This window comes from Aspergillus campestris (assembly GCF_002847485.1).
Source record: "Aspergillus campestris IBT 28561 chromosome Unknown P168scaffold_1, whole genome shotgun sequence".
NCBI lineage: Eukaryota > Fungi > Ascomycota > Eurotiomycetes > Eurotiales > Aspergillaceae > Aspergillus > Aspergillus campestris.
Genome location: NW_020194336.1, coordinates 2,078,338 through 2,095,431, shown reverse-complemented (window position 1 = coordinate 2,095,431; position 17,094 = coordinate 2,078,338). Strand labels below are relative to the sequence as shown.

At 51.1% G+C, this 17,094-nt stretch overlaps 7 protein-coding genes and 1 non-coding gene across 8 annotated transcripts; 7 read left to right on the top strand and 1 right to left on the bottom strand.

Moving 5' to 3' along the window:
• Positions 1-371: 371 nt before the first annotated feature.
• P168DRAFT_323562 (uncharacterized protein) lies at positions 372-1,835 on the top strand (the record flags this gene model as incomplete). Its single annotated transcript, XM_024840700.1, has 3 exons — positions 372-554; positions 615-1,468; positions 1,521-1,835. 3 exons carry the CDS (start codon positions 372-374, stop codon positions 1,657-1,659), a joined length of 1,176 nt encoding a protein of 391 aa, XP_024697025.1. The 3' UTR covers positions 1,660-1,835.
• Positions 1,836-2,221: 386 nt separating this feature from the next.
• P168DRAFT_16454 (caspase family protein) lies at positions 2,222-4,495 on the bottom strand. The gene is made up of 8 exons (XM_024832864.1): positions 4,043-4,495; positions 3,846-3,982; positions 3,408-3,773; positions 3,311-3,355; positions 3,187-3,262; positions 2,819-3,136; positions 2,439-2,608; positions 2,222-2,375 (listed from the first exon to the last, which is right to left on the bottom strand). Exons 1-8 carry the CDS (start codon positions 4,126-4,128, stop codon positions 2,350-2,352), a joined length of 1,224 nt encoding a protein of 407 aa, XP_024697024.1. The 5' UTR covers positions 4,129-4,495; the 3' UTR covers positions 2,222-2,349.
• A 921-nt stretch (positions 4,496-5,416) lies between these two features.
• On the top strand, positions 5,417-6,414 carry P168DRAFT_314524 (DUF3632 domain-containing protein; the record flags this gene model as incomplete). Its single annotated transcript, XM_024839785.1, has 3 exons — positions 5,417-5,731; positions 5,840-5,903; positions 5,999-6,414. The coding sequence occupies 3 exons, from the start codon at positions 5,417-5,419 to the stop codon at positions 6,412-6,414; spliced, it is 795 nt and encodes a 264-aa protein (XP_024697023.1).
• Positions 6,415-8,254: 1,840 nt separating this feature from the next.
• Positions 8,255-9,965, top strand: P168DRAFT_294476 (thiopurine S-methyltransferase family protein; the record flags this gene model as incomplete). Its single annotated transcript, XM_024837958.1, has 5 exons — positions 8,255-8,281; positions 8,859-8,890; positions 8,957-9,125; positions 9,210-9,421; positions 9,608-9,965. The coding sequence occupies 5 exons, from the start codon at positions 8,255-8,257 to the stop codon at positions 9,963-9,965; spliced, it is 798 nt and encodes a 265-aa protein (XP_024697022.1).
• Positions 9,966-10,229: 264 nt separating this feature from the next.
• P168DRAFT_301129 (Nitroreductase) lies at positions 10,230-11,357 on the top strand. The gene is made up of 3 exons (XM_024838492.1): positions 10,230-10,796; positions 10,880-10,994; positions 11,062-11,357. The coding sequence occupies exons 1-3, from the start codon at positions 10,461-10,463 to the stop codon at positions 11,262-11,264; spliced, it is 654 nt and encodes a 217-aa protein (XP_024697021.1). The 5' UTR covers positions 10,230-10,460; the 3' UTR covers positions 11,265-11,357.
• A 491-nt stretch (positions 11,358-11,848) lies between these two features.
• P168DRAFT_331865 (uncharacterized protein) lies at positions 11,849-12,978 on the top strand (the record flags this gene model as incomplete). Its single annotated transcript, XM_024841650.1, has 3 exons — positions 11,849-11,907; positions 12,193-12,214; positions 12,275-12,978. The coding sequence occupies 3 exons, from the start codon at positions 11,849-11,851 to the stop codon at positions 12,974-12,976; spliced, it is 783 nt and encodes a 260-aa protein (XP_024697020.1).
• Positions 12,979-14,394: 1,416 nt separating this feature from the next.
• P168DRAFT_16421 (polysaccharide lyase family 20 protein) lies at positions 14,395-15,755 on the top strand. Its single transcript, XM_024832861.1, has 2 exons — positions 14,395-14,437; positions 14,503-15,755. Exon 2 carries the CDS (start codon positions 14,771-14,773, stop codon positions 15,665-15,667), a length of 897 nt encoding a protein of 298 aa, XP_024697019.1. The 5' UTR covers positions 14,395-14,437; positions 14,503-14,770; the 3' UTR covers positions 15,668-15,755.
• A 337-nt stretch (positions 15,756-16,092) lies between these two features.
• P168DRAFT_t32 lies at positions 16,093-16,165 on the top strand. Its single transcript has one exon. It is a non-coding gene; the product is annotated as a tRNA-Arg (tRNA).
• The last annotated feature ends 929 nt before the right edge of the window (positions 16,166-17,094 follow it).

Genomic DNA, 17,094 nt, shown 5'->3' with positions numbered 1-17,094 from the left:
GAAGTCTACAAACCAATATCATATTGGGAAGTGCTTCATCCTGTCGACGGGTGATGTATACTGTCGTGCCCACTGCTCATGATAATAGCAGTACTACTGATTGTAAATCTTATGGTTGAGATCTTCTCTCTTTTCTCGGGATTATACAATGATTAAGTGGCACATATGTCAAGGCAATAGACGCACTCAGTGATTGACAGGAATTCAATGATGCCCACGCTCGCTGTCTCTCTCGTTGTCTCTTTGTCCCGACATACAATATATCTGATGCTCACATGATCGCAGTATCTGGCGCATCGCTATCTATGGCCTGATCAAGCCTCCCCCTATTCTCTATTCACAGTGTGAACACCTACAACCCCAAATACACCATGAACTGGATAGGAGGCCGTCTCCGACGCCATTCCAACCAAGGAAATACCCAACTAAACAACCGGAAGCAAAAGTTCCAGAAATCAAAGTCGCGATTCAAAGCCCGGGCGAGCCCTCCAGATCTGTCGCTCTTCACAGCTAACACCCAGCAAGTCCTCCGCCACAAAGAGACACAAGAAGAGGTTAGCTCACTAATTGATTGTCTGGACCACTCAGAAGACACTAACCAATACTCCTCAAAGCACGATCGTGTCCCAATCGCACCTCCATGCTCCACTGCCCCCTCGCCACTCAAAACAACAACCCACACTGACTTCCTCAAGCAACAGCTACTTCAAAAGTCTGACTGGGCCGCTGTCTCAGCCGCCCGTCCGCTCGAAATATCATTCGCCCCCGTAGAAGAGACAGGACGGTTCGGCAAACGAAGGAGGCTGACGGACTCTGACCGGAAGAGGCTGAGTTCTCACCAATCTCGACCAGGAGATACCCAGATAGTCTGGACGAGCCGACAGGAGGATGACCTATCAGAAGTCGGCACAATCGACAAATTGGATATCAGGATCGATGGACAGCGGCCAAACGCTGGACGGATGAGCAGCCAATTGGCCGATAAAGGACTCGCTTCGTCCCAGCCAATGCTTCTGGACTCTGAGCCGTTGGACACGCCACTCGGAGATGATAGGAATGCACGACTCTGGGAAGACCGGTCTCTGTCCCCTTTTCCGGATCGAGAATCTCTACACCTTGACTCGCCTAGCTTATACTCCCCCTCGAAGCGCGGTACTAGTCCCCCCATCGAAGAACAAGTGTTCCCTCCCAGACGACATTTCACACTCGACGACCAACTCATCGCCGAACAAGAAGGCAGACTCAACATCCTCCACCATCCACATCCACCCACAGAGGACCCCCACCCCGTAGACAACTATCGTTCCTCGCCACCACACGAGAAAGAAGCAAACAGACTGGACCAAGCCACCGGAGACACCCAGTCCTCCTCAGGCAACCACTGGCTCCCAAACCCACGCTGCACAATCCAACGAGCGCTGTGTTCCAAGGCCCCACTCTCAACGCCATCGACAACCAGATCGACTCTGTACGACCCCGCCCTGCAGACCAACCCAACACCAACAACAACTAACCAGCAGGTCTCGCCCCTCACAATATACGGTCAACCGGTTATTTCCCTCGACCAGGTCACCGCCCGACACGCCTCTCCTCCACCGTGGATCCTCAGTTCTCCTGAGCTCAACACACGAGCCAGACGACAACAAGAACATGGCATAAACAAGGACTACCCCTCTACCTCTATTCCTTCCACAGAGTCTATCCCCAGAGCAAGTAGTCCACAACCTGTTCATAAACTAGACTATTTTTGCTCCCGCGGAGATATACCCACAAACACATATATCCTAGACTCGCTACGCAACTTACCCCAGACTACCACCACCACTGACAACAACAGCAACGACCATCCTTGGATGTTCAGTTGGCCTCCACGGCGATGAGATACTCATCAATGCACCTCGTCTTCCATACACCTCGTCTTCAACTTCTCAAATATTGAATGTCAAATTGTGTGGTGTGCTGCTAATTGATAATTGTGTTAGCCATCTATGCGAAAGCAGAGGTCCTTCCCTTCTCTTCTCTTCTCTTCTATTATATTATATTATTGTATATTTTTTCAGCTACCAGACTACCTCTACAAATAAGAGATATGGCTTTCGCATCGTCTTTCTACTAGCTAAACATTTATCCTACGAGTTATAAATAAGCGGTACATATCTCCCACGCTAAGAAGGGTAGACACAAAGTGTCCTCTACATGATATATAAGCCCCAGTGACCAGGACAAAAGCATTCCCATCCAATTACTTCATCCTAGTCGAATATGCAACAATACAAACAAACACCAGCAAACATGCATAAATCATATCACATACTGTAGGTACTACAGACTATCTATAGCCTGGAAAGGTTACATCACGAACAGCAGATTGACATCTACGGACTGGGTCAGACTCCAAGTTGAGGACATCCAATGCACACTAAGAAAGCGGGGCTCACCTAGCGGATGGCTACAGCTCAGCTGCGGCTTCTGGGTATATTTGCCGTCAAGCTGCGATCGGATCGAATTCAGAAGCTGTAGGTAGCTTTGATTCGGGTTCTTTTGTAGAGATTTGATGAATGCCCAGCTTAAGGCGCCGCGGGCTTGGCCGTCTCTGAAGGTGTCCGCTCTGTGTTTTTGGTTAGTGGGTAAGTTGTAGAAGTAAATGGAGACTGGGATAGAGGGGAAGTGGGAAAGAGGGAAAGAGGGAAAGAGGGAAAGAGGGAAAGAGGGAAAGAGGGAAAGAGGGAAAGAGGGAAAGAGGGAAAGAGGGAAAGAGGGAAAGAGGGAAAGAGGGAAAGAGGGAAAGAGGGAAAGAGGGAAAGAGGGAAAGACTCACGATGTCTGCGTGTCTTTAGAACCGGAGAACATCACCACGTCGGCGGGAGAAGTCTTGGTCAATACCGTCCGCTGGCGGGCGGAGTCGCCGTTGGTAGCCTTTTTGAAAAATCCAATCGCCGTCTGCGCTATACTTCCCAGGTCGCCCCGTCCGTAAGAGTCGATTGCGGTGAAGAGATCCAGCGCGGCTTCTTTGGCGAGGTTGGGCTCTTTGAGGATTCCCTGGGTGGAGTACACGTAGGGCAGGTCCAGGGCGGTGCCGGAGTGGCAGGAGTCGAATATCGCTGTGAGTCGAGCGCCTGACGGCAGAGGACGGACCCTGTCTAGAGTCAATGGCACCGCAATATTGAGAGGGGGGGCTAGACTGACATGATATCGTGCATTTCGTCGTCCACGATGTGTCCTGCTACGCGGTAGTCCACGGGGTAAATAACGTCATCGTATCCTTGAATTTGTCAGTCACATATCTGCGAAACCCAAGATACAAATTTACCATCTTCTTCATCGCCATCCAAGTCGGGAGTCCGTCCACCGTGCCCTGAAAAATAAATGAGCGATTGTATAAGTCATTGCGTTTTGTTGAATCCCACCGGAGAAATGAATTAGCAACGAATCGTTTGGCCGCGCTCCCTCGACCAGCCAGTGCATGGCCCGCAAAATATTGGCTTTGGTCGGGACGCTCAGTTGATTCTTTTGGTCGTCGGTGAGGATCACCATGTCTTCTCGCCGGTAACCATGCTTCTCGTGGAGAAACACAGACATATTGGAGACATCATTGATGCAGCCAAGCAATTTGTTCGGCTGGCCAATATAGTTGATACCGATCAAAAGTGCCTTGCGTCGGCCGGTACAATCCGAGTATTGGAATCGATAGTTTGACGGAGCACCATGGCCGAAGTGCTGCGCACCCTGGGGTGGCCGCTGCGGGAGAGAAGGGGCCCATGAGTGTGCCGGTCCTACGTAGTGTGAGCAGTGGGAGGCGCACCGACGTCAATCGAGTTGTTGCTACATGGTCGGCTTCGACTTACTGTGGTAGGGGGAAGACGGATGGGGAGGCGGTGTCGGTGTGTGACTATGCCAGGATGCCGGGTGAGGGTAGTGGCCAGGATGTGGTGGAGGATATTGTTGCGGTGGTGGAGGTCCCGGTGAAGGGTATTGGGGGTAACTGGATAGATCCGTCAGTCAAAATTGCTACCTGGTATGAGCGTCGGCGGGGTTCTTATACGGTTGTGGCGGAGGAATCCACGGCTGCGCAGGAGGGTAGCCACCAGACCAGCCCTGGGGCGGAGGCGCGGAATATGGATAGTACATCAATTTAACGTGTCTATCGGGATGGTATCTGGGATGATCGCGATGGTATGCGAGCGGTGACGGCTCCTTCAAGCCGGGAATCTGTCTTCTGTTGTTGCCAAGGATCTGAGTAGTAAATCGAAAAAGGTGGGGACTCGGTTCCACGGTGGTCGGGACGCCCCCGATAAATGGGTCCTGAGTCGCGGGGAGCTGGACCAAAGAGCTCCAGAAGACAGTCTTCGAGAGCGGTCAATGCAGCGACTGATTATAGATATCAGGAGAGAAAGAAAGAAGCGAAGAGGCAAAACTTGGGATGAGATAACATTTATGGACATTCCCCCGGCCGAAGACTGTCAGGGCATGGCTAGCTGATGTCTGCGTTCCCTGGTGGGGGCTAGCTCTCCTTGGATTCGCCCGGTCAGACCGGGCGGGTCTTCACTTCCTACTTCGAGACACGAGGCGTAGGGCCGACCATACAACCCCTCGCTTTCCGCATGGTTGGCATGGAGGTCCGCGCTGGTCCATGGTTCCTGTCCATCCAAGGACCAAGTTATGACCCATAGGGCTGAGAGGGAGCAATATACGTCACATTTGGCCCATCAAGCACCCTTGCCAACCACTGTGGCATGGAAATACCATCCAGGTGATCATCACAGTCTTGTCATGCCAGCAGCCGAACTAGTCATTTTAGGGGGAATGCGCCGCCGATCCATGCTGCATGAACGTTGGTGTGTTGAACTGGCATGAAGGAATGGTTATAATTGGCTTATAGTCCGTGTGAGGTATTGTTTTTTCCTCTTTTCTTTGTAGTATGGGCAGCGTGAGAAAGGGATATGCAGGCATATCTGTCTCTTACATCCATCGTTACCCAGATTCCAATATTTGACCCGTGGATCCATACAGGGCGTACCCGACGAGGAGAAGTTCTGGAAACCTAGTTGAGCACCGACCAGAGATGATCCGATTTGATTGGGGCAGATGAGATCAGATTGCGTCATCCGAGTGGTCATCAACCCAGGAAGAATCTAGGCAGCAGAACAACAAAGCAAGAGAACTGAAAGAAGTCAAGAAATGAGATGCGCCAAGAGTCAATCCTGGATCCCCGTGACGCTGGCAACACGTGACAGTTTCACCATTCTCGTGGGAGCGATGCCTGACCATTCAGGTCTCGCAAGAGGTTACATTCACTATCAACAACCCCGCAAGTCACTATCACGGCCAAATAAATAGGCAACAACTCAAGGTCAATCTACGAAATGGACACTCACCCCACGATCTTTGGTAAAAATCATTCAGACTTTCAAGCACAATGACATCCGGCCCATACTCCCTCCGTCTCAAATCCCCCTCAGAGACAGGGACCCGTCTCTTTACTCTACTCTCCGATTACGTCCAATCCACTTCCACCTCCGCAGCCACAGTCGCGCAATCAATCCACAAGCTCGGAGAAGCACCGATCTCCAACACCCAGAATGATGGCCCGTCTGTTGAGTCGTTCCTATGGGAAACGTGGGCCGTTGTCATCGATCTAGCCAAACAGCTTCCCAGCGACGGTCTGGACCGTCTGGTGGAAGTGCTGCAGGCGCTCACGGCGATACCTGCATCAACAGTATCTATTTGGGAGGTACGGGCAAAAATACTTTCTTACAGCTGACTTTATTTATTTCACATTAAATTTCTTTCTTATTTTTCTAATCAACTTGAATACCCTCATTGATCTTACTGTCTACAGTCCAAGAGCAAAGTCTGGACTGACCTTCCTATTCTTGGTCCTAGCATGAGGGAAGCATGGATCAGTGAGTACCCATCTGTTTCCTGTCACTTGCCAAATAGCATGGCACTAGGGGGCTGCTTTACTGACACAGACCCTGTTCAATCTGCTCAGCACCAGATACCGACTCTCCAGAAGAGGCGCGCACAGAGTGGGTCAATCTGAACTCCTTTGCTGCGCGTCTATTAGCTCTTCCATCCATCACATGGGTGAATTTTGCGGTCTGGACGATGCGTGATGCACTCGAGAATAGAGGCGACGACAAGGATATTGGTGCTATGCATGTTGATGCAGCTGCGGAGTGGGTCTTGCATGCCGGAAAGGAGCTGGTCGGATATGCTACATCCACAAATCAGAGTGAGGAGCGCGCTTTGGCTGGTGGGAAGCTATACCATGGACCGGCTACAATGTGTGCCGAGAGGTGGGAGTTCTGGAAGAAAGGGTTTGGAGAGGTGGCCGAGGCACCAGGGGACGACCGGGTGAGGGCGAAGGCGAAGAAAGCCCAAGAAGCGATGGAGACGGTCACGATTGGATGATAGGGTTGCGTTTCATCCTTGGTTCGACTGTTGACTTGTACATGAATACGAAAATATTTACATTATCCCACGTTTGACAGCTAGGTCAGTTAAACACCAAAAGTTAAGTAGTTCTCAGGCTCGGGTTCGGATGGCCCGAGTCTCCATCCAATCCTCGGGCCGTAGATGGTCAAATAGATTAGCCGGTATCCGATTATCCCCCGATTGGATGACTTTGAACAAAGAAATGAATCTAGAATTGCCTTTGGTTGGATGGAACTTCGCGGAGGCGACTTGTGTTGAGTGGTCTCGCCACTCTTTGGAACTCGGGATGACATCAAGACTGTCTGCCTCGGCTTGTGAACCCTAATTTGGATTCGAGATCATGGCTACCACAGCACGTATCTTACATCTTTATTTCAATTATTATTATAGTACCAAGAAACAAAGTCAGAGATTCTCTCCTCTATGTGTCTAGGACATTATCATATATATCTCGATTGGAACAGACTTCGCAGCCACCACTGATGCGCGCCGCCTCACCTATACGGCGTGATCGTCCATCGCGACAGTCTCCAATAACCTGTTGATTGGCAGTATGGTCGAGCTCGGTTATTGGAATCGTACCGTCGTTAGCGTCGCCGTCGCAGGTAGTGTCATCGCCACCGTGTTTTATATCCTGCGATTGTACAGCCGGAGATTTACGAACGGGAGGCTCGACGTTGGGGATCTGTTTATGGGATTGGGGTTGCTGGCGACGTATGGGTTTTTGGCTTGCGTGCTTGTCAGTAAGTTGTTCGACCTTCTTCGCCTTTCTTCTGGTTCATCATCGGCGTGATATGCGGCTAACACCATGCTCTATTCAAGCGGTATTCAGCGGGTTGGGCAAGGATGTACATGACCTTCCCCCATCGAGTAGTTCTCGAGCGACCTTTGTGCGTCCTTCACACCCTGTCTTGCGCGCTGATAACAGCGATGATACTAACTATGGTAGGCCTTCTGGCTCGAGCAAAAGTTCTGGGCAACAGGCCAGATCCTAATTAAGCTATCGATCATCATGCTCATGCGCCAAACCCTGGGTACAATAGCGCGGGTCCGCGTCATCACCACGGTCCTAATCTTCTATACGTTAGCCTGGGGCGCCGCGGCAATCTTTGCGCACATATTCCAGTGCTGGCCCGTCGAACGCTACTGGAGGGGGAACATCAAAGGACACTGTATCAGCCATCAAGTGGCATTGTTCATGTCCACCGCGGGGCTATCACTGGGAGAGGATGTGGCATTGTTGCTGTTACCCGTGGTGGTTGTATGGCGGTTGAAGCTGGTTCTGCAGCAGAAGATACAATTGACACTTTTGTTTTCCGTGGGAACACTGTATGCACACCGTTCCCTAGCTTCGTCCATCAGTTTATATCCCAGTCAACTAACGCTTCCACAGAGTCTGCGTTTTCAGCCTAATGCGATTAGTAGAGCTCAAAAACTACGATCCGACAAACTTCACCCGTACGCCCTCCCTCACCCCCAGCGCACACATTCAACCCCCCCCCCCCCCCCCCCCCCCAATAACCTAGCTGACCAAAAAACCCAAAGGGAGCGGCTCCCTTGAAACCCTCTACACCACCCTCGAAATCAACCTCGCCATCATCTGCGCCTCCCTCGTCCTCATGCGCCCGCTCCTCCAGCGTTTCTTCAACCGGTGCCCACTACCGGAGCAGATCCGACGCAAAGTCTGCACCTCGTCCACCAAATCCTCGGACTTTATGCATTTCTTCCACAAGGAATGGCCGTACGCAGACCCGAACTTTTCGCAGAATAGCCACACCGAGGTACGGTCCGAGGTGTGTCGGGTCCCGTCGGCGGAATGGACAGCTTACCCTTGGCGCCGACCGTCGCGAGACATTATGGTTCAGACATCGATTGATCAAAATATTCACGATCGGGAAGCGTTCCTTGCGGCGTTGGAGAGGTCTAATTCACGGGAGGCTGGGATATCTTATTTGCCTCCGTCGCGGTTGGATTCGATTGGGAGTATAGGAGGACATCGTTTTTCGTAGCATTTTGTACTGCATATTTGAATCTGGGAGAACTGTATATATGGGTTAGATTATAGAGTTACGACTTTTCTCTTCGTCGTTTAATCACTGCGTCGATGCGGTTAATGGGGACGACTCACTATCTATAATTTACACAAGTGATCCATGAGCCTCAGGGCTAAATTACAATAAATCTGGAATATCATTGGGATTGTATTGGGATATTTATGAGCACTTCGAAGGTGCAATGCAATTGAGTTGTTGATTATAAACAACAATAGCAAAAGGCCCTGCGGGGGGCTCCACAGGCCAAGCGCCACATATCATTGAACATCCCCATCTCCATCCCCATTTGATCATTACAACTGTGTCCTTGAATACGTGAATAAACCCCTAACAATGTCTTTCCCAAACCCCACCAACGCCCAACAGCCCACCCGACTTATCAGCCACTTTCTCAAGCGGTAAACCGGCCTTCTACCAGAACACGTCAATACAATTTAAAGATCCACGCTAATTCTACACCCCAGACCCGTACAGGATCATGGTCCCGGGTGGTCCGCTCTCTGGGACTCCAATAACAGTGACTTATGGGACCGGGGCAAGCCCTCACCGGCGTTGATTGATCTCATCGAGCAGCAGCCGCTAGCGTTTTCTCCATCTACGACAGATGGAAGGCGTAAGAAGGCCCTTGTCCCGGTATTTCCCCCCTGTCATTATGTTGCGCCTGTTTGAAGGCGATGCTCCAACAGGATGATAGTGATAATCTCACAGATAGTATAGGGCTGCGGAAGAGGCTACGACGTGGTTATGCTCGCCCTGCATGGCTTCGACGCGTACGGGCTCGAAATATCTGCAACGGCCGTCGCGGAGGCGAGAAAGTATGCCGCTGTCGAGATGAGCCGTCCTCAGGAATACAATTTTGATCAAGCGCAATCTTTAACGCGAGACGTGGGAAGCGCCACCTTCATCGTGGGCGACTTTTTCGAGTCGGGGTGGGAGAGGGAGGTCTCAGATGCTGGGGTCAAGTTTGACCTTGTATACGACTATACGGTGTGTTTTTTTTTTTTTTTTTTTCAGATACGGACATTCGCCGTTTTGTTCCCGTTTAGGACCCCGCACTCTGCCTTGGTTGATGAACGCACTACACACAAGCCATATAATTCCCATTTACTCCGCAGTTCCCCTCGCTTTACCTGGCTGATATTAGCACAGTTCCTTTGCGCCCTTCACCCGCATGTGCGTCCGCAATGGGCGGCCCGTATGGCACAACTAGTCCAACCCCACGGGGTCCTCGTCTGCCTCGAGTTCCCCATGTACAAGGATCCGTTGCAGGACGGGCCCCCGTGGGGTGTGAACGGTGTGCACTGGGATTTGCTGGCCCGCGGGGGAGACGGAGTGGCGGGGATCTCGCAACCGCCTGAGGCAGCAACGGACGGGTTGTGTGGGGCTTTCCAGCGAGTGCAATATTTCATGCCGGGGCGGTCGTATGAGAGTGGGAAGGGAACGGATATGATGAGTGTGTATGAGCGGAAATAAACTCTAGAGCATATACTTTTCTATGCTGTTCTGTTTCATTCTTGATATTTTACCATCTGTCTGTCATAATGGTGATCTTATCCGATCAAAGCATCCAAAGTCCCGACGAATTGCCCCCTGACTAAAAATGGTTAAGCTTATGCTTAGAATTGCTGACTCGGCCGATATATCCACATTGCCTTTGTTTTCTATTGGATCCCAATGGTGGAAGAGGGTCGAAAAGTGATAGAAGAAATGAACATACCCACCCCATCCTTTAATGTGGTTTATACAAAAACTTAAGTGGATTGAAAATGATTAATCATGCTCATCAATCAGTGTCAAAAAGAAAGAGGGGCATTGATAATCAATCTGGAAACAATCCCACCAAACAACGACCTACCTAACAGAACATAAATAGTATCCAGCCCACCCACCACAAACTTGACACCTTCGGATTTCAATTCCTTGCGATTAAAAAAACTAAAAAGAAAAATTCAAACCAAACCTGCCAAAATGGGTTCCACCGCTCCTCAGTTCAACAACCCCGCCACCACCACGCTTTTTGAGCTGGTCAAGGCCCGTCGCACTTACTACGGCCTCAAGGCCGAGTCCCCCATCGCCGACGACGCCATTGAGGCCATCGTCCGTGACTCCGTCCTCCATGTCCCCTCCTCCTTCAACACTCAGACCTCGCGCGTGGTCCTCCTCCTCAAGGAGGAGCACCAGAAGGTCTGGGACATTGCCATCCAGGCTATGGAGGGGCTCGTCGCCGCCGGTCACGTGCCCAAGGATATGTTCGAGAACCACACCAAGCCGAAGCTGAATGCCTTCCGCGCTGCCTACGGCACTGTATGTCTCCCTACCCAGTCACCGAGTGACTGGCACTTCCTCCCCTTCTCCCATTGGGGCCACCCTCGCTAACAAGAGAGCAGGTCCTCTTCTTCGTCGACTACGACACCCTGGCCGGCATCAAGGAGCAGTTCGCCCTTTACGCGGACAAGTTCGACCCCTTTGCGCTGGAGTCGAACGCCATGTCGCAGTACCTGGGTATGTTCTTTCTCCTTCCACCTAGCTTCCTCCTATCTCAGAAAATTCAATACTAATAATTGAACAGTCTGGACCGCCCTGGAGAGCGAAGGCCTCGGCGCCAACCTGCAGCACTACAGCCCGCTCATTGACGAGGGTATCCAGAAGCAGTGGAACCTCCCTGCTTCGTGGAAGCTGGACGCTCAGCTGGTGTTTGGCGCGCCGGCCGGCGAGCCCGGTAAGAAGGAGTTTGCGCCCATCGAGGACCGCTTCAAGGTGTTTGGGAAATAAGCTGCGGTTTATTTCTTGACATTCGCTTTCTTATTGGTTTTTAGCGATATACAATAGATATTTCTTTATTGTGATTAGCAGACTCGATCATGCTTTATGACTCTCTGGTTGTGCCTCTCCGGCTGTTGGCTCCGTGCATGAAGTGTATAGCGTTGGCGCTGGACTGTAGGTATCCGTATTGTGTAGTCGCCACTTGATGTATTGGCGTATTAAGGACAGTTGTGAGCAATAATTCATGGAGGGCCGGGCTGTTTTGTCAAGTTCCCTGTGTTCTGTAGATTGAACGGAATATAAGACAGCATCACCTATTTAGGTACACTCTCTAGGATACCTAGTACACTTTAGCATGCTATGACGCCGCTACTTTTTCAATGCAATAGACTGAGGAAGAAGACTCATTGAAGGCGACATAACCCTATTCTGCTCAGGATGTGTCGAATATGCGTCACGGCACGCTCACTTCCACAATCACCAGTTGCTTGCTCATAAACACAACACACAAACGCGGCAGCAATAACGACCTCAACTCTCAGACATCCCCCGATCCAAAAGCTTCGAGATCAATACACCTCCGAAGCATCACAATGGCTCAGGGGAAGTTCTTAGTCAAGTTCCTGTCACTTCTAGCCTTCGCCATTCCCGTGTACTCGCAGATCGGATAGTAAGGACTGCTCCATGCGCGAAGAGTCAAAGAGCTAACTATGATGCTCAGTAATGAGAACAGGAACACCCTTCTGTGCTCTAAGCCCGGTGGGGTCTACTGCGTTCATGGATCGCTAGCCGGATCAACAACCATATCCTGTGTGGGACCCACGACCGCGGAGATCCGATCTTGCAGTATTGAGTATGTGGCTCCCTTTCGCACGTGTTACAATAAAATTGCCTGAGTCTAACGAGAGTATTAAGATTGTCTGATATACTTCCGGAGGAACTTGCGGAATTGGCTGTTTGTACGTATCCGTTGCTCCACGTTGAATAGGCCTATATCTATATCTAGAGCAAACCACTAGACCCACACCCACGTCCTCAACAAGCTCAAGCAAACCCATACTGACCAAAGGAACCAATATCAAGGCTACGAGTCCGACCCCACCGCCGGCGACGCCGTCTGTGCCGTCAACGGAACAGGCTTTACCCTCTCCCACCGCACGACCATAGCCGTCCCAGAGACAATCCTCTGCGACGCTCCATTCCCCGAGAAAGACACCTCCCCCCAAGGAATCCTTCACCAAGAGATACACAGCAAACCCCGAGCACAACCCCGATTCACGCCCATTCCGCTTCCGCCGCCCGTGACGCTCGGCTACGTCCCTGCTCGAGAGACTGTGCATGCAGAGACAGTGGTTTCTTGCTCGGATCCCTGGGATCGGATGCCTAGTGGGTCACGCGTGTCCCATGGCTTGTTACCGGTTTATCGTGCTTCTAGTGTGACAGCGCCTGTCCCTGCTGGGTCAACTGGTTCTATTGGCTACGATAATGCCCAAACCGGTTCCGGAAGTTCGCGTCTTGGGCCTTCTGCTAGTGCTGCCGAGGGAGTGCAGGGTGGCATGGAGGGATTGGGACCGGGTGATGACTTGGGCGATTCTGGACAGGCTAGGAGTACTGGCTCTTCTTTATTTTCTGGTGGGAGTTTGCAGAGAGAGACGCCGAGGGGGTTGTTTGCTTTGTTGGTAGTGACTACGGTATTGGGTTTTGCTGGGGGTCTCTGGTGAGGTGCTGTATGGGTGGGTGTAGGTTCTTCCTGGGCGGGCAGCCATGTGTACAGACAGGGTAATTAGGATGTCTTTTATCGGTAGTAAAGAGCATTGCAATTGTCGGGAAAAAGTACTATTCTGCATGGTGTGAAAATGGATGTTAGCTAGGAATGGACTTGTGACTCTACAACGTCGTATAAACTTTTTTTTATAACTCCTCTGTCTAGAGAGAGCAACTCTCAAAACCCAAGTGCGTCCGATTATCTTTGTTTCGGTGATAAAACCCCAGTCATCTTGACCTTTTGTAACTGCAGAATCGACATATTTCCCCCCCCCGGTCTCCGTCCCGCCCTTGAACTCATCATATTCCATACTCCCCCCCAAACCAGGCCAAGTTGAATCCTTCTCGGACCCGTCCCCCACGATGATCAATTCGACTCCTTCCAGTGTGAGTTATCACTACGATACGTGCATCGTTGGTCTGCCGTTCTTCGCCACCCGCCGCTTCCCCCAACATGCGACGGCGCAAGACTCGCTTGCAACGGTGTGCCTTCGTGGCAATTCCACGGTATCGTCAAGGATTCAGATCCTGTTTTTTGTTCCTGCAGAACCCCACGCCCACTTCCTCGGCGCTTTGTCTAGCGCGCGAGTGCCAAGATGAGCTCCTCGTTTGCTTTTGGGGTCCATGCCGACTCTCCTTATCCACTTTACGCCCTTCCAGGGAAGCAACTTGATTCAACGTGCATGGGCGGATGACGTGACAGGTACTTAATGCAATCCTCGGTGGGAACGAAACTCCGGAATAAAGCAAGGCAAGGAAGATCCTTCAACAGGGGATGCAATGCCGTAGCCAAGACTACAAGGGTATACATGAGGCATGGGAGACGCTGGTGGATATCTGAGGATCACGCAGGATCTGAGCAATGCACCACGTGCCTAGATATCTGCTCTGGTCGGAGTTTAATCCACAGTTTTTAGAAACCGGAGGGCCTGCAGAGATGCACGTTGAAGTCACCTATTTGGATCATCGCCTGCCCCTACTACCGCTTTGGACAGTAGGTCGTGGATCGAATGGGGCGGAAGGATTCTTTGCCACGACCCTCGGGCGTACACAGCCGTGTTAATAATTCTCGGAAGGGGGGATCAGCGTACCATCCTAGAAACAGTGTGAGTTCAATTCGCGGGGTAAACCTATGGTAGATTGGGTGTTTTGTCTGTGTTGTTCAATCTTGTTATGGGCACTGGATCATGCCGTGAACTATGGAGTTTATGGTAGTATTGCATGAGCGATTCGATACACTTTCAATCTGACCCGAGACCCTTATATGCCCAACCTGATGATGGACGTGCTTACAAGGCCAAGCGATCGCCACGAAAAGGCTCTGTCAAAAACACATCATGGCTGATAAGACTGGCTCAAGTCGCCTGACAGCTACCTTTTCGCTCTCTGCAGTTGCATTGCAGATATTACCACCCGCGGTATGACAATCAGACACCCTTTTAATACTTTAGCTATGCCAATTAACATACCTTCCTTATCCAAGGCACGTATCAGACAGGTGGAGCGGACCATCGAATCCTTCTACTGGCATCTGGGGTCCGAATTCCAGCACCACAATCCTTCCAGCTACGGGGGGTATAACAGAGGAGCCTAATCTCCTGTTGAAGTTGAATGGCTGATAGGAACGATGGATTTCCGCTGCGTCTAGGGAGTGTAAGAACCCGCCCATCCACCCAGACACCGCCTCCAAGCGCAAAACCAACCCACCGAGTCGAAGGGAGCGTCTCGAACACGGCCTCACAGCAGCCACCATGCACCTCCCACAAACCCTCCTCCCAGCATGCATAGCAAGCCTCCTCCTGCTCGCCCACCCAACCCAAGCCGGCGCAGCCTTCAAAAACCTAGGCACTAACAAAGGCTGGGACGGCGCAAACGAAGAAAACAAGGGCACCGTGGAAGTCGACACCAAAATCTTCTACAGCGAGCCAAGCTCTCTCAAAATGACGCAAGTCTTCGACCCAGACTACGACGGGCGGTACCACTCAGAGGTATACAAGGAAGACGTCTACAAGCTGGGCGACTCGGGCGCATACGGCTTCCGCTTCCGACTAGACGAGTCGTGGGACTTCGCCGACGACCAGTCTTACAACCTGGCGCAGTTCATCGCGGACTTCAAAGGCTCGGGCTGCGACGACTACGTGCCGACGACGATGGTCGGGCTGAAGGGGAGCAGGCTTTACACGCGTCTTAAGATGGGCAGTGCCTGTGATTCGGACCTCAAGAGCTTTGATGACTTACCTGAGGTGACTGCTGGCGAGTGGCACCAGGTTGTTCTGCTGGCGGACTGGCGCAATGATGATACTGGGTCCTATGTGGTGTGGTATGATGGGAAGAAGGTGGTGGATGAGCGGAATCTCGCTACGACTGTTGATGAGAAGGAGGCGTTTCAGTTCCGGGTCGGCCTGTATGCGAATGGGTGGCATGACGATAAGGGGATGAAGGGGTCGCAGGGTACGAGGACCGTTTGGTATGATGATATTGCTGTGGGTTCGACCATTCAGGATGTGAGTTCGAATGGCTTGGATGGCTCGAACGGCTCGAACAGTTCGGGTGGTTCAAATGGCCGCAAGGGTACTTGTACTCCTCGTCGTAGGCAGCGGAGGTCCAACAAGGCGAAACGTTCCAAGAACCGTCGTTCTTCGGGATAGTTAGATTGATGAGTTGGTTATTTTGAGGATGGGTTGACGCTGTCTGTGATTATGTTGGAATGATTGAAATATGACTGCAATATCAGTATAATGGTTGGAGTGGGTTGACCGACCGTGTTTAAATGTAGGTATAGCCACTATTCAATCCCATTATATATCAAGAATACACAACTTCTCATAATACCAATTCTTCTTCTCCCACACCTTCTAGGCTTAATATGAGAACATCAACCGATGAATGAAGTAAAACTAGTGACTCCATTGTGATTAGAGTAGCTTCATGTAGAAATCTCGAATAGACTATTGTTGTTAGTGTGGTGTGGCCAATTCACTAGTAGAAAAGGAGTGATGCTAAGCATCCCTGCTGTTTCAGAAAGTACTGGCTGCTCAACACTCGCACACTCGGCATCGATATCACAACAAGAGCCCCCGTGGCGCAATCGGTAGCGCGCAAGACTTCTAATCTTGAGGCTCGGGGTTCGAGCCCCCGCGGGGGCTTTCATTTTTTCTTCATCTTTTTTCCACTGTCCCCACTTTCTTATCAGTCAACTTCATGTTTTATCTGTTATCGCTGGGATCATTCACATTTTGCTCTATTAGACTCTTATTTGGAGAACAAATCGTGACTGTAGATATTATTCCCACCTGATGAAAACCATGTTCAGTGACCTTTACTATGATGATGACGAGGTCAGTGCTTTATTCTTTCTTTGATAACACTACGCCATCATGACTTCCACTAGAGCACAATGACAATCAGCATGGATTTCATTGGGGACTAGGCACTATCGTGCCCCACGAAGATTCGATCATAGCCTATCATGTATGACGCTCAACACCAATGATTCAGCCATCAGAGTCTCTGACAAGGAAGTTGGACCCCTCAAGGATCGCCTTCTATCCGCGATCTACATCTCGTACGACTTCGGCTTCCCTACTCTCCGGTGCCTCATCCCCATCCTTTCTGCGCCTCAGTTTCATCACCCCGCACCACCTCGGCTATTCCACTTGGTCCTACCCATTGGTAATCAACAGACTCACACTGTCTGCACTTGGACTCGTACTATTATTCCCCAGAAGAAGGAAAGATGGAGTGGGTAGGTAACAAGACCACCCCGCTCCCCGCCTTCCTCGGTCCGCCGAACCGCGACGATCACTGCACATGACAGTCCAAATCCACCTCAACACCTCACGTTTGATATCGAATTGTGTGCTTGCCTGCTAGATTGCTATCACCCAGTGGGATGATGGGGCTGACACCGGATCCGACAGCCAGCAGGGCCGTCGTATCTCGGGTCTCCGGTTGATGGCCCAAAGGGGCGTGTGCGACCACAGCCGGTGGACCGGTATAAAAGCACTCGCACAGGATGATGATGGAGATACAATATTGCCCTGGAGGGAGAGCTGAGCTATAGATCCGATATCAC

What these genes read in the sequence shown, in the direction of transcription:
- P168DRAFT_16454 (XM_024832864.1), bottom strand. Translation starts at nt 4,128, where the DNA reads ATGTACTATCCATATTCCGCGCCTCCGCCCCAGGGCTGGTCTGGTGGC. An exon ending in TCCGTCTTCCCCCTACCACA is followed by an intron (nt 3,774 to 3,845) that starts GTAAGTCGAAGC and finishes CACACTACGTAG; the next exon opens with GACCGGCACACTCATGGGCC. An exon ending in TCTAAAGACACGCAGACATC is followed by an intron (nt 2,609 to 2,818) that starts GTGAGTCTTTCC and finishes CCAAAAACACAG; the next exon opens with AGCGGACACCTTCAGAGACG.
- P168DRAFT_301129 (XM_024838492.1), top strand. Translation starts at nt 10,461, where the DNA reads ATGGGTTCCACCGCTCCTCAGTTCAACAACCCCGCCACCACCACGCTT. An exon ending in TCCGCGCTGCCTACGGCACT is followed by an intron (nt 10,797 to 10,879) that starts GTATGTCTCCCT and finishes ACAAGAGAGCAG; the next exon opens with GTCCTCTTCTTCGTCGACTA. An exon ending in CGCCATGTCGCAGTACCTGG is followed by an intron (nt 10,995 to 11,061) that starts GTATGTTCTTTC and finishes ATAATTGAACAG; the next exon opens with TCTGGACCGCCCTGGAGAGC.
- P168DRAFT_16421 (XM_024832861.1), top strand. Translation starts at nt 14,771, where the DNA reads ATGCACCTCCCACAAACCCTCCTCCCAGCATGCATAGCAAGCCTCCTC.